General features: G+C 43.0%; 1 protein-coding gene across 6 annotated transcripts in view; it reads right to left on the minus strand.

Annotated features, from left to right (window-relative positions):
- The window catches only part of METTL4 (methyltransferase 4, N6-adenosine), a 212,860-nt gene that overhangs the window by 162,732 nt on the left and 26,674 nt on the right, over positions 1-23,454 (minus strand). For all 6 annotated transcript variants that reach the window (XM_083187565.1, XM_083187561.1, XM_083187560.1 and 3 more), the window contains one exon: positions 6,769-7,147. In XM_083187565.1, coding sequence (XP_083043691.1) covers positions 6,769-7,147 — 379 coding nt within the window. The remainder of the gene's footprint in view (positions 1-6,768; positions 7,148-23,454) is intronic.

The following is a 23,454-nucleotide window of genomic DNA, read 5'->3' on the forward strand; positions in this document are numbered from 1 at the left end:
GAGAGGACTCCACCTGATCTCCATGAGAAATAGAGAAGTATTTTAAAGTGCTTTGTGCTAGGTGAAGGGCTTCTTTCTTGTACAATGGAATAATGTATGGGTGGAGGTTTTATAAAAAATCCGTGGATTATAGGCCCATATAATGGTATCATTAAAAGGGGAGCTGGTTCCTCTGGAAAAAAACGCTCCTATAAGCACATTGGATCCTCCTGTACCATGTTCTGTATCTTCTATGCATTTCGGGATCAGTTCCCTTCTTCAAGGCAGTGATACAGATAATGTGGTGACCTGGTTTAAATTACCTATCCTACAAATTACTTCCAGGTCGGTTTAGCATAGCGCTAGAGGGTGTATAGTGGAGGATCCATACTTAACAAGTGAGGTAGTCTCACAGATGCTTAATTAGGGTCAAATCTTGGAAATTAAGGGGCCAGGAAAGTACTTGGAAGTCTTGGTCGTGCTCGCCTAAGCACTGTTAGACATTTCTAGCCATGTGACATGTCACATTGTATTGCTGGAAAATCCCATCAGCCCCAGGAAATACAGACGATCAACATGTATTGGTGTACGTGATCTGCAAGGAAGAATTCATAACCACATCAGTCGAGAGTGCCTTCCATATAGATGAGAGGACCCAGAGAATACTATGATAACATTTCCCAAACCATAACACTGCCACCACTAGCTTTTGTACAGATGGAGTGCCTTCCAGCCAGCCTGCAGGATTGCCAAATGTCCTGAGCTAGCGCAGGCTGGCAGACAGGGCCTCCATCTGACGGGAAACGTGAACATCCCACACGCACGTCCTGTCAAATGAAGCCCTAACCCCAGAATCATCTTGATGAGCTGTTCCCTGTAGTTTGGCTGGTAAATGTCCTCACGCACCTTCATAGCAGTTTCCACGTCAGTTATATGTCTCAGGTAGGAAGCCCGGGCTGTGTGTGAATGGTGCTAACTGGGATTTTACTCCAGAGTTGCTCATAGAAGTCCTGACTGGCATTCAGAGCTGTCTGGAGGCTGCTTTGCATCCAAGCAGAGACTTAAACACTCACAGTCCAGGTACATTTTAACTAGCTTGTCAGCAGATCCAAAGATATCACACTTCCTGAAGCCGATGCCCGCTCCACACTTCTGGGAAGCGGTTTTAGATTTTCAACAATGGATTGATCTGGCTCCTGACCCAGAGCCCCAATCCCTTAACCCTATGATGCCAATGCAGGCTGCTGCAAAAAAGCAGAATGGCCTCATGTGAGGAAGCATGGTATCCCAGGACGAAGGCCTGGTCTCGCAGACCAAACCCCCATTTTTTCAGTGTGGGGGTCCAGGAGATGCAGGGTGCTGCATACAGTAGCTGAATGCTGTATATAGTGTTACAGGTAAACTATATTTTTTTTTAAAAGTGGGATGTGTGTGTGTTTGTCATGTATATGTGTGAACTGAGAGCAGAATGGCAGTCATGACCCATCTTATGTATGAAAGGGGTCGACTCGGGTTGTCGATGAAAAAAGGAAAGGTTTGAGCAAGGACATTTCTGGGTCATATACCTGAAAGAAACCACTAAAATAGTAACGTAATTTTAAAAACAAAGAACAATACCAAAAGATTCTGCAAAGATTCCCCCCCCCCCCCCCCCCCCCCCACCCCCGATACGGTACTCTTTACAGAATGAGGAAAATACTTTTGGAACAGAAAATGACTCTGAATTCATGTTTTTCTCAAGCGTCTTTTCTTTAAGAATGCAATTATTATTTATAATAATCACAAGAAGAATAATCCAGAGGGATTAGTAACAGATTTTAATGTACTTTAGCCTTGTGCTGTCATAAATGACAATACAAATTACAGATGCCTACTGAAAGAAATGAAAATGTTGTTCTAACATTATGAACAGTAATTTGATTAAACATGAAAAAAAATAAACCACAGTGAATTGATACATTAGTTAGAGCAAAAAGAAAACATGGATTTAATTGTTTCAAGCAGTGCGATAGAACTTGAATTATGACCAGATACATTATAGTGTATATTTATTTTTTTGTAACATTGATGTTTACCATTAACCAGATATACTGTAGATGAATAGATTCTATAGTTAATAGAATTTGGTATTTTACAATTATATAGGACCCGACAAAGAACACACAACTATCAAGAGGAGCTCTGATATTTCAATATGCTAAACCAGTAAATTGAAAGCATTTATGACATTTGGAAAAATATGCTTTTCAAAAATACCAAAGGCATACAGACAGGATCTCACCTACTCACTTCCATTTTGCTGATAATGGCTATGAAGTGATACATCACATTGCTCACAACCACATCACAACAGGTGCTAATGGAAGTATATTGCAAACCTTAAAATAGGCACATACTATAAGGCATTTCTAATAATAAAATAATGTTATTTATATTTAAATGTAATGACTTTTATATATGGGATGCCGTCAGCATCCTCGCAGTGAGGATGTGGAAGTTCAGTATGCAGACACCAGTATCCTGACTGCTGTCAGACATCGGCGCCAAAACACATCAGGGTAACGGCAGCCGTTATTCAGAAAGCAAGTATGCTGAAATAGTGACAGGGACCGACCTTGTGGAATGTGCATAGACTGGAGAAGGCAATGGTGCGTTAGCCTTTTCATAATCCTGTGTGATCACCATCCTAATCCAGTGAGCCAAAGTCTGCTTGTGAGCAGCCCCCCCTGATGGAATACCAGAATACCTGTCCTGATGGAATACCAGAAATGTGGAATGACAGGAAACAGAACCAAGACATAGATCCCAAGGAGCCATGGGAGGGGTATATGGGGGATGAATTCTGAGAACATTTGGTCCACTGGAGGATCCTGGATCTCTCTCTCATGGCTTTTATGCTTTTTGTGCCTCCCTGGTGGTTTATGTAAGCCACCCTGGTGGCATGGTCTGACCGGATCTGAACCGCTCTGCCCTGCAACAGATCCTGCGCCAGCTGGAGTGCATTGAAGAAAGCTCGTAGGTCCAAGATGGCGACCTAGATTCCTCCAGAGACCATTTTCCTTGGAAGGATCGGAACTCTAAGACACAAGCCCCGCACTCCCAAGGTGAAACAGGATATTTAAATATTTATTTTGTAGCGAGAATTATTTATGCAAAAAAAGAGTCAGACCCCCCGAGTGTTTGGCTGGATAAAAGCAGTGGTGACCCTGAATAATTGTATAGGGTATCACTAAAGTCAATATTAATTCGCTAAGCTGGAAACTACAAAAGATCCTAAATCTATTTTAGATATGATCAATCGAATCAGTACTAACTGGGAAAATGTCGTATTATTTGTAGATGAATAATTGTCTTACATTATAGAGAGTCTCAATTTAAGAGACAATTGAAGCACATTATATTTTAAGGCATACCGAATAAATGTTAATTTTTATTTTGTACATACACATCAATTGACAATAAAGAGTGCCCCAAAAGGATTTAATCAGTCTTTACTTGCATCTCTTTTGCAGGTCCCCACATCCCCTCTAACTAAGTTTTCCTGAACTTATACTGGGAGCACCACCAACCCTGTGAATAGGCACACTAGAGCCTGCGTTGAGACCTATGTTGGTTTTTCACTAATTGATAATGTAATGCTTACAAGCTATTTTTGTGTGCGGACTCACCCACATTTCTCTTAGACATTATCACTTCACCAAGCTTAATAAATCTGACCCCCGGTTATGTGGAACCTGAGATATTTTTGATGACCCCTGTACACTGGTACGTGAAGATAAGCGTCCCTGAGATATATTGATGTCATGAAAGACCCTTGCTTAAGTCTGTCAAAATTTACTTTAATCAAGTGAAATTGTTCAAGATGGAGTCAATAAAGTGATTTAGAGGTCTCAAATCCAAGATTGTCCTGAAGCCTCCAAATGCCTTCTTTACCACAAAGAACCTGGAATACCACCCCAGACCTTCCTGCGACTTGGGGACATTCATCACTACTTCCTGGTCTATCATTGTTTTGAGGATTGATAATAATACCCGTTTCGCTACCATGTCTTGTGGAACTGGAGATTCGAGAAAAAAATTCCCCGGAAGCTTCTTGAACTCTATTTTTGTAACCTGTTGTCGCTATTTCCCACACTCATTTGTCCCTTTAGTTTTGTCTTCATCAAGTGAAATGCATGCTCAATCGGATTCAGGTCAGGTGACTGATGGCTATTGCATTGCCTTCCACTTACTGTATTTGCCTTAAAAAATATTTGGTTGCTTTCTCAGTATGCTACGGGACATTGTTTATCGGCACTGTAAAGCGCCGTCCAAAGAGTTCTGAAACATTTTGTCACGCCTCGGTGCAGAGCTTTGCGCAGCGTCTCTTACTTACCTGGACGAGCGCTGACGTCTTTGCTGTGCCGCCGGGCGTCCTCACTGATCCCCGCTCTCCTCTCCCAGGCTGTCAGGTCTCGGCGCGGCTGCAGAGCATTGCGCCGTCTCACTTGCATGCCACGGCAGACAAATGACTCTGTCGTGCCGCCGCTCACCTCTGCTCCCCGTGCTCTGGCAGGATCCGGCGGCTGTCTCCCCAGGGGTCCGGCAGCTCCCACGGCTGGCTCCCGGGATGGGCGCCGCCATCTTGCTTGGGGCATCCCAACTCTAGGGGGCAGGACCTGATATAACCTCTGTTAGAGGTTGGGTCTGTGAGGTCATCCCCTGGGTGTGATAAAAGGCAGGTATGCCTATCCCCTAGTGCTGATGCTTCTGCTGACTTAGGTCAGTCTTCTGCTGGCCGTCCGTGGGAACACTTCTCAGCATTTGTCCAGTCTGCCCAGCAAGCTTGTTATTTGCCGGTGTGCTTCCTGAGTTCCGTTATTTGCCAAGTGTGCTTCCTGAGTTCCGTTATTTGCCAAGTGTGCTTCCTGAGTTCCGTTATTTGCCAAGTGTGCTTCCTGAGTTCCGTTATTTGCCAAGTGTGCTTCCTGAGTTCCGTTATTTGCCAAGTGTGCTTCCTGAGTTCCGTTATTTGCCAAGTGTGCTTCCTGAGTTCCGTTATTTGCCAAGTGTGCTTCCTGAGTTCCGTTATTTGCCAAGTGTGCTTCCTGAGTTCCGTTATTTGCCAAGTGTGCTTCCTGAGTTCCGTTATTTGCCAAGTGTGCTTCCTGAGTTTCGTTATACTTCAGTTCCTCTATCTCCGAGTGGGCATTCAAGACTTCGCAGTGCTCCAGTCCCTACCAGTGATTTAGCTCCTCCAGGAGGCTTCCATCAGAGGGCCGCGACCTGCTGGGTGGACGCAGCGGAGTCCAAATTCCCTTGCGGGAATCCCTGGTGAAAACCGCCACCCAGTTAGACTCCGCGCCTCTGGTCGGGAGTTTCGCCAAACTCCGAGAGGACTTTTTCCTATGCGAAGGCAATATATCAGACCAGCCACACTCTCTCCGCCACACGCATCTGTATCGGAGCAAGCACCCACAGGGGATCCACAACAACCCGTTGTGACACATTTGACTAAATATGAGCAGATAATATTGCCCGAAACCCTTCAGAAATCATCCTGCTGCTTTTGTCAGCAGTCACATTATCAATAAATACAAGGGCACCAGTTCCATTGGCAGCCATACATGCCCACACCATGACACTACCACCACCATGCTTCACTGATGAGGTGGTATGTTTTGGATCATAAGCAGTTCCTTTTCTTCTCCATACTCTTCTATTCCCATCACTCTGGTACAACTTGATCGTTGTCTCATCTGTCCATAGGATGTTGTTCCAGAACTAAAAAGGCTTTTCTAGATGTTGTTTGATAAACTCTAATCTGGTCTTCCTGTTTTTGAGGCTCACCAATGGTTTACATCTTGTGGTGAACCCTCTATATTAAGTCTTGTGAAGTCTTCTCTTGATTGTTGATTTTGACACATATACACCTACCTCCTGGAGAGTATTCCTGATCTGGCCAACTGCTGTGAAGCTGTTTTTCTTCACCAGGGAAATCAATTTTCTGTCATCTTCATCAAAGTTGTTTTTCGTGGTCTTCCGGGTCTTTTGGTGTTCCGAGCTCTCCAGTGCGTTCTTTCATTTTAAGAATGTTCCAAACATACTATTAGTGCCGAAGGGTGTGAGTTGCCGCTAGGGTGCCATTTAAGAGCTGAAAACGGCACCTAAATTAAGCTGTTCTTGCACCCTTCACAGGGCCGAATTTGCTTAAAATTGCTGGCACTTTTATGGACCTGACTGTATAATGATTTAGGCACAGTTTCTTTGCAGGCTCCTAGGGAAAACTGTTCAGCCCGATAACCAATAGTTAGGCTATTGAGATTGCGGTTTCTCCCAGGATTTTTTATTACTCTATTTTACGGTGTGTCTGTGTGTTGCTTTGTGGTGCTTTATAATGAAAATTCTTTGTCACCATTTGACTTCCATTGAAAATATTTTTTTTTATGGAAAAAAAAAAGGGATTATCCCTTTTTTTTTACGTTATTATGTAAAAAAGGGATCACCACGTATTTTTTTATACGTATATTACGATACCCTATAGTGTGTACATTTATTGTGGTAAAGTCATCAACAATATATTACATACCTTATTATTACTAATTAAAAAAAAAATTCAATAATATCAAGAGTGCCCCAATAGGGAATAATTGACTGATTGAATACCAAATCCTGGCTAGGAGCGAATGTAGTAATCTACTGCAGGATTACATAAAATGTATCTTAGAGCACTATCTTTAAACATTTTTATACCAAAATATTTAAGAGCTAGACATAGTGGAAAGTAACAGAAGTAGTCTATATACTTACAATGTAGAAGGGGCTCCATGTATGAAATATCAGACAGAAGAAAGCTACTTTTGGGTGGAATGAGATACTTCTCACCCACTAGATGAATGAGTCTTGGCCAGTCGGAATTGTTTTCTGTAATACGCGATAAATAGTCTGTATCCAGAGAGAATTCTACTGGGTTTCCGGTGCCGAGAACATTCACAGTATACTCAGGGACAGTCATACACCGCATATGCTTGGTCATATCACAGAGCTCAGCCAAGTTACTTGTCTGAAAGAACTGGTCTATAACAATCGTGCCCTTCTCCTCTCTTGTCCTTAAGACCGGTTGAAGCAGCCCTCTCTTGAACCCTTCCTCAATAAGCAACTGTGAACCTTCTACAATAACATCACTTATCTGTAATGATAGAAAAAGAAAAAACATTTTTCAATAAAAGTAAGTGGGAAAAAAGCAGAGCAGATCATAAAGCCAGTTTTCTGCCACTTTAATAAATAATAACAATACAATAAATGTCACTATATGAAGTTAATAAACACCAAATCAATCATCAGCAAGTCACACATTCAACAATCTTTTACTTTCTGTAGTAAATAGTTTTTACTGTATGTCAAAATAAAAAGAGTTTACAGGTACAGTAGCTTGGATCACCTTTGTAAAATAAATCAAAAACAGAAAAAAAGTGAAATGAATGCAACTTCAATTAAAAATAAAATAATGCAACTTGAATGTATATATGAAAATACATATACAGTTGACTAACATGGGTTGTGAATTGTGGGACAAATTCAGATGGAGTTCCTATAACTGAAAAGAAGAGGGGGTTTCTCTTTTAGTGCCCCGAAGGGTCAGAAAAAAAAAAAAATGGGCGCCTATATGTGTGTAGAGCCTAGCTGCTCCCACTATGGGGGTGCTTTATCAAAACTGTCACAGGACAGTGAAACATGTTAGGGAGCACCAGCTTGTTTTTACTACTTTTAAATCGCATGTTGGACTGATTGGACTTGATCCACTTAGCTACACTGGTCTATGCTTGAATTTACCTGCTAAATCAGCCGTGACAAGCACAACATCTATAATTGGGATACCACCACCTGTTCAATTTTGGGATTGGACTTTCGCATAAAATCGTGAGGATACCTCTAACATCTGAGGACATTCTATTCCCTCCAGCGAATATAGATCATCCAGCCAGGTTTATGGATTCCCATTACCAATAAGCATGGACTGCACCAGGAGATATATGATATCATATAAGCAGAGACCAGAGGGATCGCAAAAGTGTATAAGTATACAATATCCAACTGTCCTATATGAAATTTATATGTTTTATGACCTTATTATGTGTACAACTGTTGAAATTTAATTGTCGAATTTTTTATTTTTAACTTTATTAAAAAATGTAATTGTAATACTCTATTGATCCAATCAGTTCCTATAACTGATGCTTCAATGGAAGCAGCAGTGATAGCACTGTATGGTGATGCAGCAGGAGGCGTCTATTACATGCAGAAGCCTTCTGCTGCAAAAGTGATCCGAGGACACAGCATCGAAACACTGATTTACCAAGGTCCTGCACAAGTTGCCTGTCGCAGTCAGTCACTACCCTCCACTACAAATTGAGGCTTTTGCCAACCCCCTACCCAGCCAGCAAACGGCAGTATTGTGCAACGGGTCCTGCACATGTGTAAAGTGCCAATAGTAAATACTGTGCGGCAGGGGGAAGAGCTCCAACCACATATGAATTACGACCAGTGTACTGTTCATTCCGACATGCCTCTATATTCTACAATAATTAATCTCTAAAGAGTTCCACCCCAAAAGGTTTCGGCATTCCGAAGCTGGAACATCCCTCAAACATTACCATCTAGAAATCTACTATGTAGAGGAAATTAAAATTCCACCCACATACAGTGGGGCAAAAAAGTATTTGAATAGCCACCAATTGCATAAGTTGACCCACTTAAAAAGTTTAGAGGTCTGAAATTTCCATCATATGTACACTTTAACTGTGAGACACAATGTGAAAAAAAAGGAAATTTGATGATTTTTAAACAATTTGTATATTCTTGCGGTTAATAAATATCCATGCCCACTCGTCCATGCAGATCTTCTCTAGATCTGTCATGTTTTGTTTCATCTGTCACCGGGCAACACAGACTTTTAACTCCCTCCCCAGATTTTCAAATGGGTTGAGGTCTGGAGACTGGCTAGGCCACTCCAGGACCTTCAAATACTTCTTACGAAGCTACTCCTTAGTTGTCCGGGCGATGTGTTTGGGGTCATTGTCAGCCTTGTTCCATCTTCAATGCTTTTACTGAGGGAGGGGGGTATTTGACCAAAATCTCAAGATACATGGGCCCATTCATCCTCTCCTTAATACTGATCAGTCGTCCTGTCCCCTTTGAAGAAAATCAGCCCCAAAGCATGATGTTTCCACACCCATGCTTCACAGTGGGTACGGTGATTTTGGGATGCCACTCATCGTCTTCTCCCTACAAACACGGCAAGTGGAGTTTATACCAAAATGTTCTATTTTGCTCTCATCTGACCACATGACATTCTTCCAATCCTCCTTTGGATCATCCAGATGGTCACTGGCAAACTTTACACAGGCCTGGACATGTGCTGGCTTAAGCAGGATTTGAATCTATGAGGACATAGGGAGTTATTCTGATTCACTTGGAAAGGCACGATCACTCTCTAATGGACAAACCCATATGCACTGCAGGTAGGGCTGATGTAACATGTGCAGAAAGAGTAAGATTTGGGTGTTTTATTGTTTCTGTGCAGGTTAAATACTGGCTGCTTTATTTTTACACTGCAATATAGATATCCATTTGAAGTACCCCCCCCCCCCCACCCGAATCTAACTCTCTCTGCACATTTTACATCAGCCTCACCTGCAATGCATATGGTTTTGTCCATTACAGAGTGGATCATGCCTTTCTGAGTAAATCAGAATAACCCCCATAGTGTGTTACTAATGGTAACCTTTGTGACTGTGGTCCCAGCTCTCTTGAGGTCATTGACCAGGTTCCTACTTGTAGTTCTGGGCTGATTCCTCACCATTCTCAAGATCATTGATACCCCACGAGGTGAGATATTGCATGGAGCCCCAGGTCGAGGGAGATTGTCAGTGATCTTATATTTCTTCCATTTTTTAATAACTGCGCCAATCTCTTCTCGCCAAGCTGCTTGCATATTGTGGAGTAGCTCATCCCAGCCTTGTGCAGCTCTACAATTTTGTCCCTGGTGACCTTAGACAGCTTGGCCATGGTGGAGAGGTTGCAGTCTGACTGTTTGAGGGTGTGGACAGCTGTCTTTCATACAGATAACCAGTTCAAACATATGCCATTAATACAGGTAACGAGTGAAGGATAGAATAGCTTCTCAAAGAAACAGGTCTGTAAGAGCCAGGAATCTTGCAGGTTGGTAGGTATCCAAAAATTTATTTTCCACAAGAATACAAATAATCTGTTTAAAATCATACATATGTGATTTCCTGTTTTTTTTCCACATTCTGTCTCTCACAGTTGAAGTGTACCTATGATGGAAATTACAGACCTCTGTAATCTTTTTAAGTGGGTCAACTTTCACAATCGGTGGCTGTCCAAATACTTTTTTGCCCCACCGTGCTAACAGCTGCTCTTATCAGAGGTTAGTGATGAGCGGCCTATTAACGCAGCAGGGGGTGGGATGTGGCTGGAAGAGCTGACACGTTGCTAAACTCAGAGCAGCTTGTCATCTCTTCCAGCCACATCCTGCCCCTTGCCACGCTGACAGGCCGCTCACCTCCTCTGAGGAGAGCGGCTGTCAGGTGATCCGGCCAGGTGTGGAACTACTGGCGGTGCAAAACACCAGGCCTTCCCGTCCCCTCCCAGGAGTCCGTGCACCGTCCCTCCTCCTGCAGCCGCAACATGGATTAAGAAGAGGAGCTAGGCCACTCCTGTTACCACACCGTGATGATTTGTCGGTGCACCCAGCTAGGCAGCACCAGTTTACTCTGTGTCCCACCGGGATTCCACCCCCCTCCAGTCTACCCTTTTCCCTGTACCTGGAGCGAATGGCCTCCATCACTGACACCTTGGAGACTGCAGCACACTGCAGATTGGTGAGTGCACTTGTACACACCTACCCACTAGTGTTACCCCATGTGCACCTTTCGTCTGTTTGTGATCCCCTCTCATTCCCAGTAAGTGATTCCCTCTACCTCCCTCATCCCCAGTTTTTGACTCCCTGTGTGTGATATCTAGTACCACCCTACCTCTTTGTATGTGTGATGCCCTCTACCTTTCTCACCCACAATGTGCGACTCCCCCCATGCCCACAATACCTGTGTATGCAAGACACCTATCCCCTGATCCTCCTTGTGACCTCCCTGCATGTGAAACTCCCCCCCTACCCACTTCCTCTGTGTGCCTATTTACCCATGTCTGTCACCCTTTACACCTATACTAAAAGTGTATTTGTGACATACTGTGCCCTCCTAATCCCCCTCTTATATATGATATTGTGTACACGATCTAGTCATGTGTGTGTGTCCTACCCTGATATGGGTGTTTTTGTGACACTTTATCCCCACATTACTGTCTGTGTGACACTATACATCCCCTCTTTGTAAAAAGAGGGGACCCTATATTTTATTGCAGTCCCTTCAAATGAGAATAATTTCACCAAAATAAATAAATTGTTGTACATAGAAAAGATGTGTCAATAATAGTTTTGTTGTAAAGCTGTAACAACTGCTATCTATAATGTGCACTGTTTAAAAAAAAGTTGCCAATATTCCATCAAATATTTCTGTATGCAATTGACACAAATCCCATTCTGTTTGAGATGTTCTTAACAAAGAGACTGAAACGAATTTTATATTACAAGAACGAGCTGCTCCCAAAGCATGCTAATCATAGAGTTAAGGAGCCCACACACGCACCATTGCCGGCGGTGCGATGCTGTACGATGGGGTCCGCGCTCCCGTGGCATCTCATCGTACAGTACAAAAAGTATGTGCTGCACATACTTTTTGTACTAGCTTTTTCTAGCATAGCATCGCATCGCATCGCATGCACATCGTATGCACAAGGCATACGATGCGATGCTATGTGTGCTAGTTAAGCCCACAACGCACGCCGGGATCGGTGCGTGTGTGGGCTCCATTAGGATTTTCCCTCTGCATTCAATAACAGACTCCGCATTTCCTAAGGTCCATCAGTGGTTTTTTTTGAGAATATGTAAAATAATTATTTACTTGATTTCCCCCATCTACCTCCCCCCAAAATATCTATGCTTGAATTGCCATGATTTCTTTGTATTCATTGCTCCCATTCTCAGAACAAGTTACTGTACTCTTGTAAAAGCAACTGCCATTATTACCTCTAAATTATGCATGTTGTGAAGAGATCCCTTCTAGAAAACATTCCGTAATTCAGTCAATGAAAAATTCAGTAACATATATTATTTATGAAGACCTTGTTTGCAGACTTTTACTACATCAGAAGGGTTTTATAATCAAATTCAAGGCTTCTACCTCACAAGCAGAGCACTTTGTGGGGGCATAATCCATACTGTTCACAGAAACAAGAGATTCCTTTCACTACTTAATTAGGAAATTATTATAATTAACATGTATTTTGCACACATTCAAGCAGAGCAACAACACATAGAAATGTACCCCCTCCACCGCCAAAAAAGCAACATTTTGATACAAAAGGATGTGAAAAAACAAAACAAAGACGTTGGAATCGTGTCTCATTTGTTTGGATACATATATAGCTTAGAGTTATGCTCCATGCTGACTGTTTTAAAAATGAAAATACTTTGATGGTTTACTAAAGATCAGCACAGACTGGAACCATTATTGGAAAACAAATCTTGTAGAATATAAAATATAAATATCCTGCTGTGGTTTTTGCTATGTGGAGAATTGGAACAGAGGCTGGGAATTTGCTTTCTTTTTATTGAAATGACTCGGCCTGTGATCAGCAAAGCTCATACAGTCCTGAATGTATTCTTGAAAATCAGATTTCAAAAAATGAGAAGACGTGCTTAACTTTTCTATTCCCCCAGCACAAGCGCTGTCAAATATTCTTACTGCCAAAATAAACCTGTGAGAAAGGTGGAAGATGTTCTTTGCATAATAGCGAAGCACCTTGGAGATCCATAACAGTATTTACTTTTTATTACCTAAAATGTTTGGATCACTGATGTCCTCTGTGTATCCTCCACTTTCCCCGGGCAGCAGCATGTATTTATCAGTGCCAGCTTCATTACCATTCTGGGATTTACATTTTTTCACACACATACGCATCTGAGTCCAGAAGCAATATTTCTTTTGCTATAACGACCCAAGTTATTTCACAGCAAAATTACTTCATATAGTATGCGGTATTTTCCAATTTTAGATTTAACTAAAATATTTAAAGCCTGTTGTAAATACAATTCATAAAGTATACTTACATTAAAAATAAGTATACTTACATTAAAAATAAAAAGTCTTCTTACTTCCATGCATATGTGGTGGGGATGAGCAGGCGCGACGAGACACAGCACCTCCCAGGTCTGCTAAGTAGACGGGTGTCAGATGACTTCCCGACAGTCGGGATTCCAACATCGGAATCCCAACTGTTAATTGCCAGACAGACGGGATCCCAACTTACAGGGGCTATTCTCCCTTGTGGGGATCTACGACCTCCGTAGAGGGAGAATGGAATCTGTGGTGAATACAGTGCACCCGCAGTGTGGCAAGCCCACAAGGGGCTTTGATGCACTCGCCCAGTATCGAAATACAAGCAGTCAGGATTCCAATGTCGTTATACTGTCCGTCGGAATCTTAACCGACTGTCGGGCCACTATACTACACCCTAAGTAGACACCTCAGCAGAGCATTTGCAGATGGAGAATCAGATGTGAATGAAATGGGTATCGCTGCTGCTTGTTTGGAATCAGCAGCAATGTTCAAATGTTTATGCATCTGGTATAAGTAAACGCCTCCCACATACATGTGCGATTCTCTGCTTTGTTTGAGGATGGCTACTTCATCAGCAAGATGAGTGAACACCCACGGAGCAGCTTCCACAGCATAAGGATCCAGGTGGCTGATAGACATGTCTAGATCTGAGGTGTCAAACTCATGGCCATACAGCTGTTGTGGAACTACATGTCCCAGCAAGCCCTGCCACAGATTTTATATAATGGATTTCTAAAACTTTGGAAAGGCATGCTGTGACACGTAGTTCCACAACAGCTGGAGGGCCATGAGTTTGATACAACTGGTCTAGATAGATAGTAAATAGTATGACATGCATTAGTCATTGACAAAACTTAGACATGCACTAGTATGACTGACAAAAGTTTGGCACAAGTAAATTAAAAGGTTGACACATGAAAAAATGGTCTGTGTTAAGCAGCCCATACACGCTGCGATGCCGGGCTGTCCGTTCTGTGCTTTGAGGTGCGCGCTCCCGCGGCACCTCATCGCACAGTACAAAAAGTATGTGCTTGCACATACTTTTTGTACTTAGGTTTCATCAAATTGCATCGCATTGCATGCACAACGGATGCACATGCAATGCAATGTGATCCGTGCTATTGAAGCCCACAACGCCCGCCCACATCGGGACGTGTATGGGCTGCTTTACACTAATTTGAGGTTGACATGCTCAGTTTTTGACATTGGGTCTGCATGAGAGCTAATCACAAAAGCAAAATCTTTCTCAAATGGGAACAACCATGCTGCACTGCAGGTGAGGCAAATGTAATGTGCAGAGAGAGCTTGATTTGGGTGGGGTGTGTTCAAACTGAAATCTAAATTGCAATGTAAAAATAAAGCAGCCAGAAAAGAGTCAAGAATTAAGATTTAACTTTTATTTCAAAAGCTAAACTAATATTACGTCTAGAAATTCAAACAATACATGAAAATATAAATATATATATATCATATAATCATGTAAGCTGTTTTGAAAAAAGACATTAAAGGCTGAAATGCCAACCGCAGTGCAGCTATCTGCTGTTTGTTTTCTTTAACCCCTTGAGTGGTGGGTTTTGCTGGGGCAGGACAAACCTCATAGGGCAGGTTTGTCCTGCCCCAGCAAAACCCACCACAGATAGTAGGATGACTATGAAACCACGGGATGCAGTTACAGTCCCGGCGGTCGGTATCCCGGCGGTCGGTATCCCGGCGTTCAGAATCCCGACGCCGGAATCCCGACCGCCGAAATGCTGACACATTCTCCCTCCGTGGGTGTCCACGACACCCCTGGAGGGAGAATAAATTAGTGTGCCGAGCGTAGCGAGGCACCGGGCCCGCTGCGAGGCGAGCGCAGCGAGCCCGCAAGGGGGGGCGATCCACGTCCCCCCCTTGTCGGCATTTCGGCTGTCGGGATTCCGGCGTCGGGATTCTGAACGCCGGGATCCCGACCGCCGGGATTCAATACTGAATCCTGAAACCACTTGTTCCTGGCTGGATATTGAGTGTGCTGCAGCAAGATGGAGGAAGTGGATGAAGTGGTTTCATACGGTCTAGGTATTGTATCGTCTTGGCTGACCCCTGGTCCCCACCCATTATTAGTATCTTCCAAATCTGGTATTATCAGTCTCCCTTCATTTATCGCTGTTTGTGCCTAATTGCCATATTCAGTATTATCAGCCCTTTTCTTTGTTACATAATTCGCTGCTGTTTGTGGCCAATTATCTTTATTTAATTTGCACCCAATGAGGATATATTTTTGACATTTGTAGATGTGGTGAGCACATATTATACTCTACGGCAACATACTTTCCCATATGCAATATTGGAATAAACAAGACAATACCAATCATTATATTGTCCCCTGTATGTCCGTAGATGAACAGCAATTTCTGTTGCTGGCACCTTGCACATGGTCTGAAATTGAACAGTGGGAATATTTAATTATTTAACCTATTTTCCTAGACCTCGGGGCATTACATATATGCCCTTTTTGTGACTCATGTTTATGCTCTATTTATTAAACACATTGTTTTCACCACCGGACACTATCGTGTCTGTTTCACTGTTTATTCAATATCTCAGTGGGAAAGCAACAGCTATCTCCTCTCTAATCTACCAGATATATGTCCAAGATGGTGGATAGCAGAAGGCAGAGCCAACTGTGTTAACCCATCACTTTCTAACACTCTGTCCCTCCACTGCTCTCTCATTTTCTGTTCTGCAATGTTGCATGTTTAACAGGAATTGATTTGGTCATACCCGGTAAAAAGCAGAAGCAGATCTTAGCTCCCTCTTTTACATTGGTGCCCTCTCATCTATCAGCTATATATTGCTATACATCACTGCGCCGCACTATCCATCCGAGCTCGGAAGCTAAGCAGTGACGGTTCTGATCAGTACCTGTTTGGGAGACCAATAGGGGATACCCGGTGCTGTATTTATACCTAGACAGCAGAAGCACCCTATGTTTGTTTGAGGAGCACTTTGATTCAATTTCTTTGAATTTGGACTATCCACCACCTCACCGGATAGCCCCTTATGGGTGTAATACTTTACAAGACTGTGACGCAGCTATAACATTATTATAACTAATCTGTGTGAAAATTGGGATTATGTATCCTGCGTAAAAAAAAAAGTGTTTCTCCATTCTATATCAATTATCCAACCACTGTACTTAATCAGATTAAACAATTGTGTGTATGAACAGTGGACAAGAGGTTGATTAAAAAGAAAATACTGCATAGTAACAGCCACAATATTATCTTTGTTATTCACGAATTGTGACCATGTCTAATTGTCTAAATTGTTTACATATATACACTAATTTGTGTAAAGTGTGCCCCCAAACCCCTTCGTTCTTCCTTGGTCATCTCTTGACTGTTTTCTCAGTTCTAACTCGGAACTATTTTGGGAGCACCGCCAACCAGGTACCGCGGGTGATTGTCACTAACGCGGTCTTATGTTGGTTATATGATTATCCTCTGTAAATATTATCTATGCCAGTAACAATCCTTTTCAATATTATATAGTAACAGTATTTAAGCTGCACAAAAACAAAATAACTTCCCCAAATTTAGCTCCGTCTGCACAAGCTATATTTGTCTCACCTGCGGTTCACATGGTTGTGCCCATTTGATAAAGATTTTGCCTTTGTGATTTATACCACTTTCACATCGCCGACACGTTTTAAAAACCGGTATTTAAAACGGTAATTAAAACGGGTCAGAGCCTTAACATTGCTGCAGATTACCGTTTTAAATACCGGTTTATACCCCTTTCACATCGCACTTTTAAAACGGTAAATTGCCGTTTTTTTCCCCCCTTTTTAAAACGTTTAAGCCTGCACTGTGAATGCATAGCATTGTACACATTCACATTGCACAAAAAACGGCAAGGAACCGTGTAGGACTCTGCTTTTTACACGGTTCGAAATGCCAGTTAACTTTAAACGGTAAATCGGCTGTGGTGCATTCACAGTGCAGGCTTAAACGTTTTAAAAAGGGAAAAAAACGGCAATTTACCGTTTTAAAAGTGCGATGTGAAAGGGGTTTAACTCTGAATCAGGCCCCTTGACACCAATAAAAACATAAAAAAATGAATTTTGACCTTTTCATGCGTCAACATTTGCCATGTACACATTTTACTTGTGTCTAAGTTTTGTCAAGGTCTAACTAATAACCCATTCAGACTGAATTATCTGAAATTTCTGGCATTTACCCAGCAATTGCATGGCAGGTCATTTTACCAGTTCCAGTCTGACCACCCGATCACACTGCAAAGCAAATTACCTGGTCAAGCATTTCTACCCAGTAATTTGCCTTTCAACACGAGTAAACATTTCTGGGTCTTCGCCCCGTTTTATTTCTGGGTTCAAACACTGCGAATTTCAACCCTTTCACACAAGAAAAGGTTCCAAGTTAAAAGGAAAATTACCAGTCAGAAATGCTTGGGTATTTATTATTATTACTAGGTGATTCATCGTGCCCTACAGGCGCTCTTCACACCGTTGTAAGGGGCGCAGGGGCCGCGAATCGCGGGAGGGGGGTGCAGTGAATCGCAGGAGGGGGTGGGGGGAGCGAATCGCGGGAGGGGGCACCAGGGGAGCCGTAAATCGCGGGAGGGGGGGTGTGTGCGAATCGCTGGAGGGGGTCGCGGAGGTGCCGTGAATCGCGGGGTCACAGGGGTGCCGTGAATCGCGGGAGGGGGGGGTCGCGGGGGTGCCATGAATCGCGCGGGGGGGGTGTGTGTGTCGCATGCTGCGATTCGCAGGAGAGGGGGGGTCGTGGGGGTCCGGGGGTGTGCTGGCAGAGAGGGGGGGGGGGGTGCGGGCAGACCTGCCGTTCACCTGGTGGCTGTGGAGTAATGGTGGATGGTGGGCATGTACCGGTAGCCCTGGCTGGGCGGGGGGGAGGTGATGTCAAGGGGGTGGTGGTTTGTAGAACACTGGTCTTTTCCCTAGGGGGGGGGCGTGTTTGTGTATCCCGCTGGGCGGGAACGTTATACACATAGAACACTGGTCTTTTCCCTAGGGGGGCGGGTTTGTGTATCCCGCTGGGTGGGAACGTTATATACACAGGGGATGAGTGACAGATCTGGCTAAATATATAAGAGATATATATCTTTTTGCATTCAATTAAGGAGTATATTAGCATATATCTGGCAAAAGATATGAACCTGCCCACCAATGCTGAGGTCAACTCTGTCAAGCAGGTCCCTAATGCTCTGGGGTACAGGTACGGGGATGCAGGGCACCCCCAAACCAGTTGAATCCCCCCAGGGCATCACATAAAAAAATAGCAGTGAAAGCAACTAATACTTTTAAGGGGTGTTCCAAAAGTGAACTTTATATAACATATATGTAGATCTTGTATCCATGTATTTAAAAAAAAAAAATTGATGCTATTTCCTATGGAGATGGATGGATTAAAGGAAAAAAGAGGAGTAGGTCAAGAATGGACTCTTGATGGACACTCTCAGGTAGAAAGGGTGGTGAAGGGGAAAAGTAGTAAAGACAGAAAAGCAATGGTTAGTGAATGAACAGGGTAAGATCCGGATTTCAGAGAGCTGGTGAATGAGTTGGTGTTATAGCAAAGGAGAGTGGCATGAGAGATTGCATAATAGAGAGATAAGACCAAGGAAATGGGCAAGGAGACAAAGGAAGGAAATATGGAAAATGATAGAATGGAGAATGTGTATGGGGAGTAGAAAAGTTGAGGGAAAAAAAAGTAGGGTGAGGCAACAGAACAGAAAGAAGGGTTGGGACCAGGAGATGGAATGAACAGTGGGGTGTACTATAGAGTCTGGAAAAATAGATGCATGTCAGGAGACAACCAATTTTCAGTATATGGTAGTACAAAATAGGTGAAAAAAAAAACAAACACTATGGGTAGACATGACTAAGACATTTAATAGTGCCACTAGAGTGCATTCTTCTTTAAAGTTTGTTTCTTGGAATGTGGAAGAGCTAAATTCTCCCATTAAAAGACGTAAGGTACTGGCACATTTGAAACGATTGAAGCCAGACACCTATAACATTGTTAACTGATGGCCTGGGTCTATGTGACCACTGGAGGTGCAGTTATCCGGTATCCAGGGATTACACCTTTTATTCGCACCCCCACCACTCCTCATCCAGGATAGATAATTGGTTATTGTCAAATTGTCTGGATCATAAAGTCCTAGATTCAGGGATAAACCTTATAACCATATCTGATCATGCACCGGTGTGGTTTACGCTATCCCTGGCTGACCCTATCCTCACGTCCTATAATTGGAGGTTTCCCTCCTATCTGGCTAATTCCACTGACTTCCAGACCCACTTAAAACAGGCGGTTCTCACTTACATGAAAGATAATGCAGAACATGAGTAGGATATTAACATATTTTGGGCAGCAGCTAAGCCGGTGATTAGAGGCCAAATTATGGAACGTGTGGCCAGGAAACGTAAGAAACTAGCAGATGCCATAGTGGATTGTAGCTCCTGGTTGGCCGAGACTTATGATGCTTTACTGTTACAAGATTCTGCTGACACACGAACCTCATATCAAACAGCCAAACAGACTTATGACGCCTTGTGCATGGAGAGGGCCCAATTCACATATAATATCTAGCGCAATCGATACTTTCGTGACTGCAACAGAAAATAGGTGGAGGAGGAATAATTTAAGGGTTAGGAATGTTCTGGAATCCATTCTTCCAACTGAGTTATTGTTATTCCTCAGAAATAGCTTTAGATACATCTTTCCGGACCTTCATGATGCCGATTTACATCACCGAGCTCTGAGAGTTACAGTAAACCCTTGCCGGGACAACCGCCCAGAAACATAGTTACAAGACTGCATTACTATCGCACCAAAGAAAAATTAATGGCGGCATCAAGGGATTCTGCATATTTCACATTTAAGGATTTGAACATTCAGATCTTTCAGGACCTTGCACCTTCTACAATACAAAAAAGGAGAGACCTTCAGCCCATTACTAAATTACTGTGTCAGCGCAATGTAAATTATCGTTGGAACTTTCCGTTTGAGCTGCAGGTTCTGAGAGATAACATCACTCGAACAGCTCTAGATCAAGGCCAAAAGATCTTGGAAGAGCTAAATATTTGACCAGAGTCCTCAATTTTAGCTCCCCCTGAAGGTGCACGTACATCTCAACGACCTCGCCCCCCTTTGCCTCAATGGTCTTCGAAACAACGGGATAGAGGGGATGATCTGTCCCCTCCGTGAATACATAATTCCTCCCTTGCAAACTTTAAAAAGATTGAAAGGGTTTTTATAAGATATCTCTTTCCATCTATTGCAAATGTATAAGAGGTTTCCCTTTCTAACTTAGTAATTATATTGTTTAATGAAATACATAAAAAAAAGTGTATGTGTAAAAATGGGGGGGGGGGGGGGGTTGTTAGGTATATATATATTTATGTTGTTTGTTTGTTTAGTTTGCCATTGTGTTGCTGTCCTGACGACAGGATTAAAGGACGTTTTTACAAGTCTGAGTAAGTGCCACTTTATTGGATATACTACATTGGAGTTCTGTTGGACTACCCAAGGAGACACCCCAGGAAGGAGCATTGCAGTAAGTGCATGTATTTATTGAATGCTGAACTATATTGGCGTGGATAGTGTGTGTGGGGGGGGGGGGGGTCAGTGAAACCTCATTGTATGTCATACAAGTGTATAGCTAATGGCATGGCATCGCACCCTATAAAATCTCATGCAATTTTTCGGAAGGTGCAATGCAATGCAATCCCCTAGGGCCAACAGAGCAGTAAATAAATTACATTAAAAAATAGCATCGCATGGCACTATAATGGCCCATGAGAAATAACAAAATTGGGCGCCGCGCTAGGAAACAAGTACCGTAATTTCACTAGTTCTCTTCCGCTTTTGGAAGTATAGATTAATGAGGGCCTCTGGTGTAGTCACAACCCCAGAGGCATCCCCAGCCCCCACTCTAGAAATAATATATATATATATATATATATATATATATATATATATATATATATATATATATATATATATATATATATATATATATATTTTTTTTTTTTTTTTTTTTTTTTTTAGGGTCTACTCTGGATAGGGTTTCGACCTTTTAAGGTCTCTTCTCTTACTTTCTTGGTTTTCTGTTCTCTTGTCTTTCATTTTCCTTTTTCCCTTTCTTCAAAACCCTCCTCCCCTCCAACCGGCTGGTCCCAATCTTTGGAACCCCAAACATACTTTGAAAAGAATGGACTTCTCTTGTAATGGACGATCTCTTGTAAGAAACGAGGAGTGGCAATCTTGTTTTCAAAAAAGTTCCCTTTTATTTTGGGAAAAAAAATGGCAGATTCAGAGGGCCCATTTCTTGTTTTAGTGGACTCTATAGGTCCAGAGAAAATTACTTTGGTTAATATTTATGCCCCCAATGTTAACCAGAGTCATTAACTCAGTACAAACGCCTGCACATATTATATGCACATTATTCAAAAATAACTTTTAACCATATAACATGAAACATCATGAACCTGGCATACGTAAGGGAGGGATCGCTGTGTCACCAGGACCATATCAGAGAAAGGGATTCGAACGGTAAGTTCTTCCAAAAATCCCTTTTTCTCTTTCAATGGTCCTGGTGACACAGCTCAACATTGGGACGTTCCAGAGCCGGTCCTTTGGGTGGGTACGCTTAGGTCTGCAGCTCTCATCACTGCTCGCCCAAATGATGTGTCCTCCGATGCGAACTCATGGAACCTATAGAATTTGGCAAAGGAATGAACAGATGACCAAGTGGCAGCCCTGCAAACCTGCTCAGCTGTTGCCCCATGTCAAACCGCCCAAGAGGTGCCAACCGACCTGGTGGTATGCGCATTAATCCTGGCCGGCACAGGCCTACCAACTTTAGTATATGCAAACGCTATAACAGAGCGCAACCACCTAGCAATGGTCTGCTTAGAAGCAGGCCAACCAATTTTGTGTATGTCATACAAAACTAGCAAAGTATCAGTCTTTCTGACACTCTTAACTCTGTCCACATAAATGCGCCATGCGCGCACAACATCCAAATTCCTCAATTTGTCCCTTTTCTTTGAACCCTCTGAGGGTTGAAACACAGGCAGAACTATCTCCTGATTTAGATGAAAAGCAGATACTACTTTTGGTAAAAAATTGGGGTACTGTCCGAAGGACAGCCCTATCATCATGAAATATAAGGAAGGGAGACTTGCATGACAATGCTCCCAACTCCGATACTCTTTTTGCTGACGCCACTGCCAACAAAAATACCAGTTTCCATGTAAGGAATTTAAGGTCAGCCGACCTTAATGGTTCAAAAGGTGCCTTTTGAAGACACTCCAAAACCAGAGATAAATCCCATGGTGCTACTGGTTGTTTGTAGGGAGGTTTCAATCGGGACACCCCCTGCAGGAAGGTCTGTACTTCCGGTAATAATGCAATCCTTCTTTGGAAATAAATTGACAAGGCCGAGATCTGCCCTTTGAGTGACTGAAGGCTTAACCCGGAGGAAAAGCCATCCTGCAAAAACTCCAACAATTTAGCCAATTTAAAGCGCAATGTGTGTGACTTCTGTCTTTCACACCATCGAATATAGGTCTTCCAGACCCTATAATAATTTGCAGAAGACACTGACTTTCTGGCTTTAATCATAGTGTTAACCACCGCCTCTGAGAACCCTTTATTCCTCAAAATGGCGGTTTCAACAGCCAGGCCGTCAAAATTAATCGAGCTGAATCCAGATGGTTGAACGGTCCTTGTTTTAGAAGGTCTGACCTCAGGAGGTAGACGCCACGAGTCCACAGACAATCTCTGAAGCCTCGAGTACCAGGACCTCCTTGGCCAATCTGTGGCCACTAAAATCACTGGAATTGCCTGGGCCTGTATCCTTTTCAACACTCTTGCCAGCATTGGAACTGGCGGAAAAACAAAGCAGCTTCCCCTCCCAGGGGATAGTCATGGCATCCACTGCTTCTGCCAGTGGATCCCTCGTCCTGGCATAAAACCTGGGTACCTGATGGTTGAACCTGGATGCCATCAGGTCCACCTCAGTGTAATCTGGTGAAATACTTGTGGGTTCAGGCTCCATTCCCCTTCCATCAGCTCCTCTCTGCTCAGGAAGTCGGCCTCTATATTCTCCACTCCTGGTATGAATATTGCAGATAATGCTGGAACATTCTGTTCCGCACACAAGAAGATTCGGGACACCTCCCACATAGCCAGCTTGCTGCGTGTGCCTC

Source organism: Crinia signifera, chromosome 5, assembly GCF_055691185.1.
Source record: "Crinia signifera chromosome 5, ASM5569118v1, whole genome shotgun sequence".
Lineage (NCBI taxonomy): Eukaryota > Metazoa > Chordata > Amphibia > Anura > Myobatrachidae > Crinia > Crinia signifera.